Genomic DNA, 13,731 nt, shown 5'->3' with positions numbered 1-13,731 from the left:
ACTGACATACTGCATAAATGTAACGTAATCTATTACATCTTTCAAGTACTTTTGTTATTTTTATTTTTTAAATTGTTTATTTATTTTGAGAGAGAGCGAGTGGGCGGGGCAGAGAGAGAGAAACCCAAGCAGGCTCTGCACCGTTAGCAGAGAGCCTGAGGCAGGGCTCGAACTCATGAACCACGAGATCATGACCTGAGCAGAAATCAAAGAATTGGACGCTTAACCGACTGAGTCACCCAGGCGCCCCTCAAGTACTTTTAGATGAAAGTCAAGATCCTCTGCCTTCAAAGTGGTAAGACAGTAGTACGACAAGAAAGGTGAGGCCTGTGTAGTAAACGCCAGCCAGGACGAGAGAACATCTGAATAATGAAAGAGTTTCAGGTAGTTTTTGTACAGTCCCATTTGCTCAGGACCCTAGGTAACAGAGAAGGATTCTGAGGCCTTCCATACACGATCCAACTTTGCAAGTGGCTTGGGGCCCAGTTCAGCTGTACCAGTATGTTGCTATGGCCTTGCCCTTTACTAGCTGTACCACCTCAGGTGAAGTACTTTCCTCATTGGTCTCATTTGTAAAAGGGGAGAGTACTCAGAAGGCTTGTGGGAGGACTGAATGTGAGAAAACATGCAAATCACTCCTTAAGAGTCCTTCAGTGTCTTTCTTGCAGTCTCTTCGTAAGAGGTCAGTCTTCCCATTGACCGAATATTTCACTATTTAGTAGGACTAGTCACACCTTGTCTTTACATTGAAATTTTTACCTAGAGAGGTCAAACCTCCACATATTAAAATGTTCACAGTATTTTTAATCATTCATGTCAGGCTGGCTGGCCGCAGGCCTGGAGGCAGGAGTGACCTTAACACTATTTTACTGGTGGGACTTTGGACACCCACAAAGACTAAGTGACCCATCCAACATCATTCGTTAGGTCGAGACAGGACTGAAACGGCAATGAAATGTATCATGGTTAAGCACAGGATTTAGATGTGACCCTTAATACACGACTGATATTTTCTTGAGTTAGACTAACACTGTAGTGTACACACAATTTCATTTACCAGTGAATAGAGCTTCTCTTACAGAGTCACTGGTCTTTAGTTTGCAAGGGAGAGAACACGAGAGACTGTACAATGTAAAAGTTAATAGAGACAGAGCAAGATGTAAGTTAGAAAAATGGCTAAGATCAGAAACTTGGCCTCTATTCCAGACAGAGATTTTTCTTAAAAAAAAAAAAAAAAATCATGGTACAATATAGGTGAAAAATGACAGGTTTTAGAATTTCATAGCAACTTGCTCAGCAACAGGGAAAAGATAACCTGAGACCGGACTACAAATATTAAAAATGTGATTTTTAATAATATAAGTACAAAATTTTATTTCTTTATACAACTGTAATGGGATTTGGATCAAACCACTAGAATTTATTTAAAAAACAAAATAAAACAATGATATAAAAACTGCAAGGTCTGAATCCAAAGTTTTTCCTCTAATAGTACCAAATACCACAAGGTACAGATTATCATACAAATGTGTACAAATTTAAATACAAATACAATAGGGTTGGGTTTTAAAGGAAAACAAACCAACAAAAAGCAGGTCCTCATCAGGATTTCATTCATGTGCACAAATGACAATGGTGGGATTGACTGACTTCTTTCCTACTAATCCTTGTCTTCAAGGCCCCTCCTTGATACCCTGTGTCAAACAGGAAGCTTCCACGGTACAGATGAGGCGTGGCACAGGGTCTGACACGAGAAATCAAACCCAGATCTGCTCTTCTTGATTTTGGTTCCCAAACACACCCATTTCCCTCCGTCTCCCCAATTAAACTTCCCCACGGCTCTGAGCTGAGGGCCAATCAGCAGCTAGAGCACCTTCAGGAAACAAAGCCCTGCGACCCCTCGGGTGGGGAGAAGGGAAGGGATTAAGTAGGATGCAGGCTGGCTGAAGGGTCCTCGAAGATCTACTTAGATGCTGTAGTGCTGTGCCTCGGCCAGGGGAAGAAAGCGCAGATCCCCCGGAGCTTAGTTTTGGCAGGGAACCTCACACCCAGTTGGAAAACAACCCTCAAGCGTTCAACTGTCTTCTTCGGAACTGGGAAGCAGGAGTCTGGTTCTTTGGAAAAGTGGGCAGCTGGGAATGGTAACATTCCTTTTAATTTTACTTTCTTGACATTATTGAATTATAAAGAATTAGAATCCTGACATAATGATTCCTTTTTGAGGCATGATACCTTAAAATGTAAATGACTTGGGAGTTTTCAGTAGAGATCAGAAGAAAGAAGGAGGGAAGAAATGACAAATCTGTGTCTTCCACGTGCTGTTGCTGGTGGAGGCTTTTGTTATTAAATTATATATACAGAAATTTACAGGATAAATTAAAATCTAAGAGATTTTAAAGAGTTAAATACACATAATTAAAACACACATTCACACGCGCACATAAATAAACCTACATGAGAATCGAGTACTTTTTTGCAATTCACTTATGTGTGGAATGCAGAACACTGGGTATCTGCCCACCAGGGGAGCCAATTGGATGAACCCAAGAATCACGCTGGGCCAAGTTCATCTTCCACAACCATCAAGCAACTAAGCAGCAAAACCTGTGAGGACTCGGTGGCTAAGCAAATGCTGCCAATGGAAGATACCAGCAATTAGTTCTGCAGATGGAATATTCTGGGTCAGCTCACAATGTATGTTCAACTTGTGCAGTCACAGCTTTACCCTCTCCAAGGTGTTTCACGCTGCTGGGGCTCACGTAACTCCTCGGCCCCTACTGAGGCTGCTAATGGTACCAATGATTACAATAAATTTTGAGACACAGACACCGGTAGAGCAGGAAACGGAATGAACCCCCTATGAAGTTCACCTAAGCCACTGCAGTGACTGGAAGATGGGAACGATTTTATCACCTCCTGCCTAGGTCACTTCAAGTTGAAAGGCTTTGTACTCTCTCAGGCAACTGGCATCTTCCCATAATCTTCCCTATTATACTTCAGACTGTGAGACAGGTAAGGCAAGTGGTCAGTGATGGGTCTGGAGGTACAGCTGAGTTTGGAAAAAAATCACATTTTTAGCTGTCCATAAAGAGATGCCCTTGGCACCCAGAACAAGCCCCCAGCCCCCAAGTTACATTGATTTTTAAGGCAGATTTATCCACCACAGGAGAAAAAAAGAATCCCAAGTCCATATTCATGCCAAGGTTTCCTCTTGGCTAAACCTTTGCCATTTCATAAAATTATTAAAAGCAAAGTAGTTACAGTCCTATGTATATATTGTACATTATATATATATGTGTATATATATATGTATATATGTATAAAAATTTAAAACCTACACCCGGAGACCAGTGATCTGGCGCATCCACATATACACAAACCAGCAATGGGGTTGGATGAAGTCTCTGTCCCGGGACTCCTCGAGGTCACAGTCCAGGCATGATGTAAGCAATGTTGTCTAGTGTGTTTGACTGCAAAACAAGGGAAGAGGTTCAGCCGACAGTACTTTACCTTAGTTCCCTGAGACCTGTTTCTTTGTTCAGAGGAGAGAGAGGAGAAAGGAAACCGAGAGTTAGAGAGTGAAGCTGGCACCGTGCTGTCTGCTCCCCTAGGAGCTTTTCCGCTGACTCTTCCCATTAATCCTCGTGGAAAAGCGGCAGAAGCCTCCTCTTCCGTCTGTGTGTATAGAAATGCAAATGGGCAACACAGGAGGTGCGGCCCCTCAGGGGCTAGAATGCTTCTCTCCCAAGGACTGTTTTGGGAAACGGCACGTTTTCTAATTGCACGCAAAGCACAGCATGTATTCAGCAACCCGGTACCACGTTCTTGGGCCAATATACGGAGGGAGCGCCATCTGCCAGGAAGCCTGCGAGCTCGTTGAGGCAGGGCCTCTGTGGCTCCTGAGGGGTCTGGCTGAAAAAACGCCAAGGAAAACAGGGAAAACTCACCAAGACCTGCTTGGGACAGCCGTTCAGTTCAGGTAGTTGTGTGGTCAGACACGCCAAGGGGCCAAGCGCACAGATGATGGAATCCAGAAGCACTGACAGACTGCCGGACACAGCCACCATGCCCTGAAAGGAGAGCAGTAAGGGAGAGCAGGTTGTAACCGAGTCCCACTCCTGACGCTCCCTCCGCGTTCTGGTTGGTTTCCTCACATTGTTCTTTTAAGTCTCGCCCGTCCTATGCAACTTGCAGCAGAAATGGAAGGTATCTGCTTTGAGAACTCTGTAAGTTGTTTAAAAAGAAAACTTTTACAATACATTCCCAAGTTCCCTTTCTATGTTCCTCCCCCATCTTACCCTCTGTGCACCCTAGGGTTAGTCACTTGGACTTCCCTACTCCAGAGAGCTCCTGGGAAGATTTGTGGAAGTCATGTGTGCAAAAGTACTTTTCTTATGAACTCCACAGAGCTCAAGTGTGAGAACTGAGAGGTCCACAGCCCTACGCATTAACATTTAACACAAACATACACACACTTCTCCACGTACGTGGTTTTTTGATAGCTGATGATCCCACTTTTCTGGGTTGAGTTGTTCACCCTCAGAAAAGAAGTGAATTGGGTTTATTTCAAATTTTAACATCTTGCCCAATGCATAATGTCTCTCTGTGATTCAAATAGGTAAGAACTAAGACTGCTTGCTGCAATGCACCTGCCTAGCTCTTGTATCATCTGCTTTAACTAGAAGCCCCGTGAGGCTATGTCAGCAAGGGACACAGCACAGTCCTTCAGAGAAGGAGCTGTGGGCTCAGGACTGCCAGGTCCCCTACGCACTGCTTCTGTCCTGGGGCAAGATGCTTCCTATGCTGTGCCCATGAAATAGCCTGCGCAGAGGGGATTAGGGGAGATACCAGGTACAAGGTACTTGGAACGGTGCCTGGTACGTGGTAAGTGTTCAAAAAGTATCAGTAATTATTACCATTATTACCCACATCTTCGTCTCCCAAACTGCATTCTGGTTGCCTGCTAGGTCTCTCACTTTGGATGTTTCCAAATCTCAACATGCCGTCAAGAGAAATCGCCTGCCCTCCTCCTAGCACCCCTTCTCTGCTAAGGTCACCACCACTCACACGACTGTCCAGTCTCAAGGCCTTGCCATCGCCAACTCTTCCCTCCCCTCTCCTCCTTGCAAGGGGGGCTGTGCAGCAAGGGGTTAAGAGCGTGGACCTTGAGTTGCACCACCAAATTCAGGCCTCTGTTTTAGCACTTAGGGGCTCAACTCCAGAGCAAGTTACGTAGTCTCTCTACATACATCTGTTTTTTTCTTCTGTAAAAGAGAGGGAACAAAAATTCTCCCCACAAAGCTGCAGTGTGAATTACATGAAAGAATCGATTTAAAGCCCTTTGAACCAAAGTTGGCTGAGTAAGCAATCAACCAGTTAGCAATTAATAATATTATTCCATTACTTTTGCCCTGCAGGTAATTATAGCTGATGTTTTATGTCGGACTCTCCTAATGAATTATAAGCAACTTGAGGGCAGGAACCCTGTCATATTCCTTTTCATATCTTCTCAATAACTGCTGGTATTCTGCACCGAGTAAGCCCTCAATAAATATGTGTTGACTTAATTCAAGTCTTTGTCATGTCTGGACCGCATTACAGTTACACAACTTCTCCTCAAGTCAGGTGTCACTCCCAATCAAAAACAGAAGATACTTTCAGAGAAAACCAAATGAGAGCGCTGATCACATCCCTCCCTACTCAAAACAAACCAACACAAATCCCTGCGGTTCCTCCATAATGGAGAATAAAGATTTGAGAGCATCCAAACCTTCTGTAATTTGGGCTACGGCCTTAATTTTCAGGCTTCCTCCATCTTACGTGTAGGATGGTCTAAATTGTCATCATTTTAGCAGTAAAACCCTTTTTTCAAATAAAACCTGACGTGGAAGAAACAAAGCAAACGAACAAAGGGGGAAAAAAAAAAGAGTGAGAGCGAGGTAAACCAAGAAACAGACTCTTAACTATGGAGAGCACACCGCTGGTCACTGGAGGGGAGGTGGGGGCGGGGGGGGGGGGTAGGGGGAACCAGGGGAAGGGGATTAAGGAGCTCACTTGCAATGAGCACCGGGTGATGTACGAAAGTGTTGAATCACTATATTGTACACCTGAAGTTAATATTACACTGCATGTTACTTAACTGGGATTTAAATGAAAACCTTACAAAAACCCCAGATGTGGAGTCCCGATATATAAACCAGCTAGAAGACCTGGTTAAAGTGGGAGTGGGGGGCTCCTTTCATCTATCTCTGTAGAAGACCCCGATTCCAAGCAACAGAGATGCGCACTGTTTTCTGGCTTTGGAAGGTCTCTCTCCGACGTCTCCAGGAGACAAAACCCTCCAGATCCCTCCAGGCCCTGCTGGAAGAGCACCTCCCTTTCACAAAATCCCTCTTGACTCTCCCTGACTCTCACTGGGCTCTAGCTTCTCTCACCGCATCAGCTGGCCTCAGGGAGACAAGGTCAGGAGTGAGGCACGCTGGGCTCTGCCAGAGTGTCAACTTGTAATCGTCACTTAATGTTATTAGGCCCCTGGTGTCCCATCTATAAATGAGTGACTTGTAGACACCAGTGTTCCTTGAAGTGTGGTGTGTAGTTTCAGGTGGCACGTCATTTTGATGTATGCCCATTGTGATGTACTACGTTAGGAAAAAATTAGAATATCAGACTTGTGACTCCTTTCGGGAGTAACAAAGATGTTCTGGAATTAGATGGTAGTGATGGGGCCACAGTTCTGTGAATATACTGAACACCACTAAATTCTACAGTTTCAGAAGGTGAACTTTAAGGTATGTGAATTGTATCTCCATAAGACTGTTACATAAAGGGGGCTAGAGAACCTGCACAAGTCTTCTCCCCCTACCCCCCACTTTTAATGTTTTATTTATTTTTGAGAGAGAAAGAGAGACAGAACGTGAGTGGGGGAGAGGTAGAGAGAGAGGGAGACACAGAATCTGAAGCAGGCTCCATGTGCTCAGTTGTCAGCATAGGGGCCAACATGGGGCTTGAACTCATGGACCACAAGATCATGACCTGAGCTGAAGTCGAAACACTTAACTGACTCAGCCACCCAGGCATACTGAGTCTTCCCCTTCTCTGGTCACCATGTATGTGTAACTTTTTCAAAGCAGCTGCTCACAGAAGCTGGCTTGTTTTTGTTTAAATGTTTATTTATTTATTTATTTATTTTTGAAAGAGAGAGAGAGAGAGAGAGAGAGAGAGAGAGAGAGAGAATGAGATCACGAGACGGGGAGATACAGAGAGACAGAGGGAGAGAGAGAATCCCAAGCAGGTTCCATGCTGTCAGCACAGAGTCAATGCAGGGCTCAAACACACGAACCATGAGATCACGACCTGAACTGAAATCAAGAGTCAGATGCTTAACTCAATGAGCCACCCCCGTGCCCCTTAATTGCTAATTATATGTATGTTCTATCTTTCCAGTGAGACTGTAAGTTTCCTGATGATCGGAAACCATCAGGAAGCAAGTCAGATTTTCTACTCTCACAAGTTTTTTTGTTTTTTTAAATAAATGTTTATTTATTTTTGAGAGAGAGAGAGAGAGAGAGAGAGAGAGAGAGAGAGAGAGACAGAGGGAGGGAGGGAGGGGATGGGCACAGAGAGGGAGACAGAGGATCTGAAGTGGGCTCTGTGCTGACAGCAGAGAGCCCGACGTGGGACTTGAACTCACAAACCATGCGATTAAGACCTGAGATGAAGTCAGATGCTCAACTGACTAAGCCACCCAGGTGCCCCCATCCCCACAAGTTTTTGAAATAATGCCTAGGTACTCAACAAATAGTTTCTTTTTTTTTTTTTTTTAATTTTTTTTTTTTTTCAACGTTTATTTATTTTTGGGACAGAGAGAGACAGAGCATGAACAGGGGAGGGGCAGAGAGAGAGGGAGACACAGAATCCGAAACCGGCTCCAGGCTCTGAGCCATTAGCCCAGAGCCTGACGCGGGGCTCGAACTCCCGGACTGCGAGATCGTGACCTGGCTGAAGTCGGACGCTTAACCGACTGCGTCACCCAGGCGCCCCCTCAACAAATAGTTTCTAAACTAAATGGAAATACCAGGGGAAGTCTGGAATACAGAAGGTGCATAAAACAAATCATTTTTATTTCTAACTCTTTAGGAAATTGAGAATGATTAAATACGAAAAATAAGTAAGGATCCCAGAACATTTTACTCTTGAAGTATCTAGATCCATTTAAATATCTGAGTCTATATGAAAATACCCCAGTTGTTTTGAAATCTGCTAAGTTATTAAAACTAGCCAAAAAACTTAGGTAACCTTCATCTTTTGTGGCCTTTGGCATTTTATTTGTTGAATAACAGTTCAACTTCCACAGAGAAGCAAGTGAATAGTTTTATATTCCTACACTGATTTTTATGGCTTTAGTAGTGGAGACTGATTTCTTTGCTGAAATGTCCTATCAGGACCCAGTGGAAAAGTGAAATACTACACGACTGGGTTAGCCAAGGGGGTAATACGATTAGAAATTGAATATGGTAATAGAAATGGAACATGACAGCTTTTCAGGTTAAGTGATTTTGAAATTGAAGCTTAAAAGGACAAAGATCTCCCTAGGGCGCACAGCACTGTATAATTCAAGCACGCAGTAATAAAGAGCTTGAGAACCTCAATTTCCCTATTTGCTACTTATTTTCAAAGAAGTAGAGGAAGCCTTAATCCCTATACAATTTACTCTATTTTTTTTTTTTTTAAGTTTTTATTTATTTTTGCGACAGAGAGAGACAGAACATGAGCAGGGGAGGGCCAGAGAGAGAGGGAGACACAGAATCGGAAGCAGGCTCCAGGCTCTGAGCTGTCAGCACAGAGCCCGATGCGGGGCTCGAACCCACAGACTGTGAGATCATGACCTGAGCCGAAGTCAGACGCTTAACTGACGAGCCACCCAGGCGCCCCACAATTTACTCTATTTAAGACCTTACTGGAATTGTGCAGAAAAATTGAAACTCTCTTAGAAGTACCAATGATCAAAACTTCCATGGGATTTGTATTCACTTTTTCCACTGCATTTTTAAAAAATCAAAATACAGGATGATAGATCAATTGTATCTCAATAAAAATTGGGAAAAAAAATCATAGAATACCTAACTTCTTTTTGTGCCATTGTTCAATAGGATGGGGTAAGGGTAGACTTTGACAGCCAGTAGATTCCTTATCTCTAGGGGTTTTCACGAGGACGTATCTTGTCACTCTGTCCTTAGCACCTGGCATAATCTCGCACAAAAGAGTAGTAGTTGCTCACTGGGTGCACATGGAAGGAGCAAACAGATTCACACTGTATCAGAAACTGGAGTTATGCTTATAGTGCCACTCACCTCGGTTTCCTGCAGGCGGTGTCCAATGAGGCTTAGGGACTCTCCCAGCAGCTGTAGATGAGCAGCGACATCAATGGGCTCTGTCTCAGGGGCTTTGGCTGGCGAGGCTGGTAACAGCATGGTGGTGGGTGGGGATTTCTTCTGGGGAGACAGTACTCCTGCAGAGGAAGCTGAGAACAGAGACGAAATAGAGAGATAAAGCTTACCCATGGCCTGGAACACCACAAAAATCTTCTTCCTGATTTCCCCCTGTTACGACCTATACCAGGCCTTAGCAAAACTGTGGACTGTGGGCCAAATCTGTACATGTTTTTGCATAGCCTGTGAGCTAAGAATGGCTTCACATTTTTAAATGGTTGTAGAAAAAATAAAGGAGAATATGTGACAGAGAGTGCCTTTGGCTCACAAGATCTAAAATATTTACTCTCTGCCCCTTTTTAGAAAAAGTTTGATGACTTCTGATTTATATTTTCTAATTTTGTTTTTTTTTTGCAATCTATAATATTCAGTGATAATATGTGGGTATCAAGATCTGCTTCTGATATAGGCTGCACTCCCAATTTCCTGGTTAGGAAGCCAAATTCACCATGCTCTCAGGAAAAGAGGTCGGAGCCCCTACCTTTTACTTTCACGGGAACTTCCGAGCAGGAGGCTTTTCTTTTCACAGTTGTAGCTTCTGCTTTGTTCTGTTTGTGTTGCAGATACTGAGCTTTTTGCTTCCAAATCTGCAATCAGATCAGGGCAAAGCAAGTTATGATAAATGAATCCGGACAAAACATACAAGGGAAAGCAGTCACGGAAGGGGAGAATGAAGAAAAGAAAGGGAAAGGAAATCCTGGAGGGGGGCAGACAGAGGGTTGATGCTAACTTTTTTTTTTTTTAAATGTTTATTTTTGAGAAAGAACATGAGTAGGGGAGGGGCTGAGGGGGATGGGTGGTACAGAGGATCCGAAGCGGGTTCAATGCTGATAGCAGTGAGCCCGATGCGGGGCTTGAACTCACGAAGTGTGAGATCATGACCTGAGTGGAAGTTGGATGCTCAACTGACTGAGCCGCCCAGGCGCCTCTTAATGCTAACTTTTACCCTGAGGGTTACCAAACAGGCTTCAGATGGTGACTACAGTGATACCTAAGTACAGGACTGCAAACGTTCCTCCATGCTAATGGTTAGGTCTCAGAAGAGATTTGAGATCACTCGGAGGTCGAAATGGAAAATCATAGGGTAAACACCAAGCTCGGTATGATGTCCATGTGGTCCAAATAGTTCTTCTGACCTGCTGGTTGGCAATGCCAATAACAGGATGACAATGACACGGAAAACAGAAAGTAAAGATAACCTACCCAGGTGACAATAATTTCACTGCTTCACCCAGATGAGCTGTGCTGTAAAGAAAGACGGTAATTCTAGTTCCTAGACCAACCTTCACATCACCCAGTTGAAAAGTGACTGTGAATGATTCCAGTAGAACTAGTTATCATTGTGTTACCGGCTTCCTGATAGGAGGGTATATTATTTGGTATTGGCTGATGAGGATGATGGCCTGCAAGCCACTCACCTAGTAAACACAGCCCATATTTTTCTCATTTGCAGTAACCATGATGCAGATGACCTTCCTCAGTTCTCGGACCTTTACTGACCAGTGGCTGTTTGCAGGAAAGGGGTCTGATCTTAGATTCTCTTTTAACCCTTCATCACTCCCCAACTCAGGTCACCTTTTGGCTCAAATAGAAGGCTGCTGGAAAACAACTAGATGAGGCTAGAAAAGATAGCCTCCCTGCAGTTAAATCCACACTAGAGTAAACTGGCACCAGCCAGTGTTAATGCCCTCTGCCAAACCATTTTCTTTTTTAATTTTTTTTATTTAATTTTTTTTTTTTTTAATGTTTGTATTTATTTTTGAGACAGAGAGAGACAGAGCATGAGCGGGGGAGGGGGCAGAGAGAGAGGGAGACACAGAATCCGAAGCAGGCTCCAAGCTCTGAGCTGTCAGCACAGAGCCCGATGTGGGGCTCAAACCCACGGACCATGAGATCGTGACCTGAGCTGAAGTCGGACGCCCAACTGAGCCACCCAGGCGCCCCTGTCAAACCATTTTCTATTGATCTATAATTTGTTTTCACCATTTTCACTGTTGGCTTGATGGCCTACAGAAGAATTACATATTTTGCAAGGCACAAAGCAATGAAAACTACGTTCGTAAGAAAGCGTACTTACCAGTTTGTCTTTTTCTGGCAACTGCTTCCACACCTCAGCCAGTTTTTTACTAAGTTCCCCGAAGTCTGGCATGAAAGGGTAAAAAACACGACACAGTAAAGGTTGGACTATAAATCAAACAGAAGATTGATAAGAGCAAAAACTAGAAGGAATTCCCAGCTCAGATTTAAATAGCACAAGGTTCTTTCAGAAAACCACACTAAAACCCCAACACTTGTCTTGATTCTTTTCTCTAGGGAAGGAAGGGGCTACTGGGTGGTCACGAGATAGGCTCAAATTCTCACACACCTATTCTCCAGAGATTTATCCCTTCAGCCTCTTTCGGGGGTCTTTCAATTTGACCTCACTATACAGAGCTTATCAACTTAGGTTAAAGAAGATGTGTTGTGTAGAATTTGATAGAAAACGTTAGATTTTTACCAAGTTTTGAGAGCGGAGAACCAAAGAGGAATTTCCCTCGAGCAGCCCAGAAGCAACCCTTGAGAAGTGTAACGCTGCCCTTCCATCGGCACAGCAAGGTCATGCTTTATAAAGCGCTCCTATCTGCTACGGTGCTTCACGTGGGCCTCACAACAACCTCGATGAGAAGGTTGTGAAGCCACTGTACCCATCAGGCAAATGAGATCTGTGGAGGTTACGTGACTTGTCAAGGTCTGTGGCAGAGTGTTTCTCTCACCTCGCTAACTTCTGACACAGAGACAGACAGAAGCAATGCAAGTCGCCTCACTGTAACTCACACCCAGGGGCCAGAGGGAAAGGTCAGCCGGGGAATCACGGCAGCGAACAACTGCAGGTTTATGTGCAGGGCTCCCTAACATTTAGTTTTATTCAGTGTCCCGTTTTCTCATTTTGAGGGATATAAACAGAAAGCTTATCTCTTCTAGGGACGGGTGGACTAAGGCAGAACCTAACGTGACTTCAGAACAGGGAAAGAGGGGGGAAAAACATGAGCTTTGTGGTATTTCAGTACCATAGGAAGAAGCTGCCTGCTGACTGGCTGAATTCACTGCACTGTTTCTGAGATAAAGACGGACAGAACAAAGCTGAGGATGAGAAATGTCCTTACCTATACCTGGATGGTCAGCCACGATGGTTACACGATACTCTTTACAGAACACCTGGTAGGCAGACATGTTCTTCTTTTTTGGCTGGTGTCACGTGGAAACAGAACAGGGGAAGACTTCATTAGAACACAGGTTGAGCAACCCTGAAGCCACGGTTACAAAACAGAAAAGAGACCTATACTTTTTCATCTAGGGAACGGTTCGGAACCACTAACCAGCTTCCTAAACAGCATAACTTTTAATTATATTTCACTTTTAATGGTACTTAGTATTTAATTAATACATATCAGCTTTACTTTTATTTTAAAAGATTTTAGTTTTTAGTAATCTTTATACCCAAAGCGGGGCTGGAACTCACAACTCTGAGATCGAGTCACATGCTCTACTGACTGAGCTAGCCAGGCACCCCCAGTTTTACTTTAGAAGGTAAAAACCACATGCTAAATCATTTCTAGATCTTTCAGGTTGTTGCAGCTACTTGATAATTACTTGTAAAACCCTTCATTCACCTATATACAATCCCACGTTATGAGCTTGAGAACTCCGTGCTGAGAAAATCTTTGCCTCTCCTGGAGTGTCTATTTTTCTCATCTTTGAAAAGAAGAATCATATTATTTCCCTTTACTTTGGGACCAGAAAGCCAAGAGCCAAATCTGTTTGTTTTGTTCTTCTGGTTTTGATTTCTAGTGTTATAATTTCCCTGATCCTGCTTTTCCTGTTAGTTGTAGTTTATCATTATTTTATTATTCACATTCTTGTGGTCCAATGTGGGAAGCAGGTAAACAACTGAAAACAATTCTTTGGTAGTCAACGTAAGATGAACCTCTCTCACTTCAACAAATTGCTTTGTGTTACTTGGAGCATGTTTATTCTTTATTGTGATACCTCCACAAGCAGGGAGGAAGGAGTGACAGGATTTAGCAAGATAATGTGACAAAATAACCAGAGCCTGGGCTTTGGATGCTAACTGATGTAGTTCAGAATCCGGACCACACTATTTGTTAGCAACACAAACTGCTTCATTTCCCTGAGCTATAGTTTCCCTGTGAGTAAAACTTGGATAATACCATTTTAACTCAAAGGTGGGAATTAATCAAACAGT

General features: G+C 43.6%; 1 protein-coding gene across 4 annotated transcripts in view; it reads right to left on the bottom strand.

Moving 5' to 3' along the window:
- Positions 1–1,335: 1,335 nt before the first annotated feature.
- Positions 1,336–13,731, bottom strand: part of HMGXB4 (HMG-box containing 4) — a 31,686-nt gene continuing 19,290 nt past the window's right edge. For all 4 annotated transcript variants that reach the window (XM_043563607.1, XM_043563608.1, XM_043563609.1 and 1 more), the window contains 6 exons: positions 12,632–12,713; positions 11,566–11,630; positions 9,970–10,075; positions 9,351–9,520; positions 3,948–4,070; positions 1,336–3,470 (listed from right to left, as the gene is read on the bottom strand). In XM_043563607.1, the coding sequence (XP_043419542.1) occupies positions 3,426–3,470; positions 3,948–4,070; positions 9,351–9,520; positions 9,970–10,075; positions 11,566–11,630; positions 12,632–12,713 (591 nt within the window). In that variant the 3' untranslated portion in view covers positions 1,336–3,425. The remainder of the gene's footprint in view (positions 3,471–3,947; positions 4,071–9,350; positions 9,521–9,969; positions 10,076–11,565; positions 11,631–12,631; positions 12,714–13,731) is intronic.

The sequence above is a fragment of the Prionailurus bengalensis genome, chromosome B4, assembly GCF_016509475.1.
Source record: "Prionailurus bengalensis isolate Pbe53 chromosome B4, Fcat_Pben_1.1_paternal_pri, whole genome shotgun sequence".
NCBI classification, from domain to species: Eukaryota; Metazoa; Chordata; class Mammalia; order Carnivora; family Felidae; genus Prionailurus; species Prionailurus bengalensis.
The sequence above is the reverse complement of the archived record's forward strand: the minus strand, read 5'-3'. Positions and strand labels throughout refer to the sequence as shown.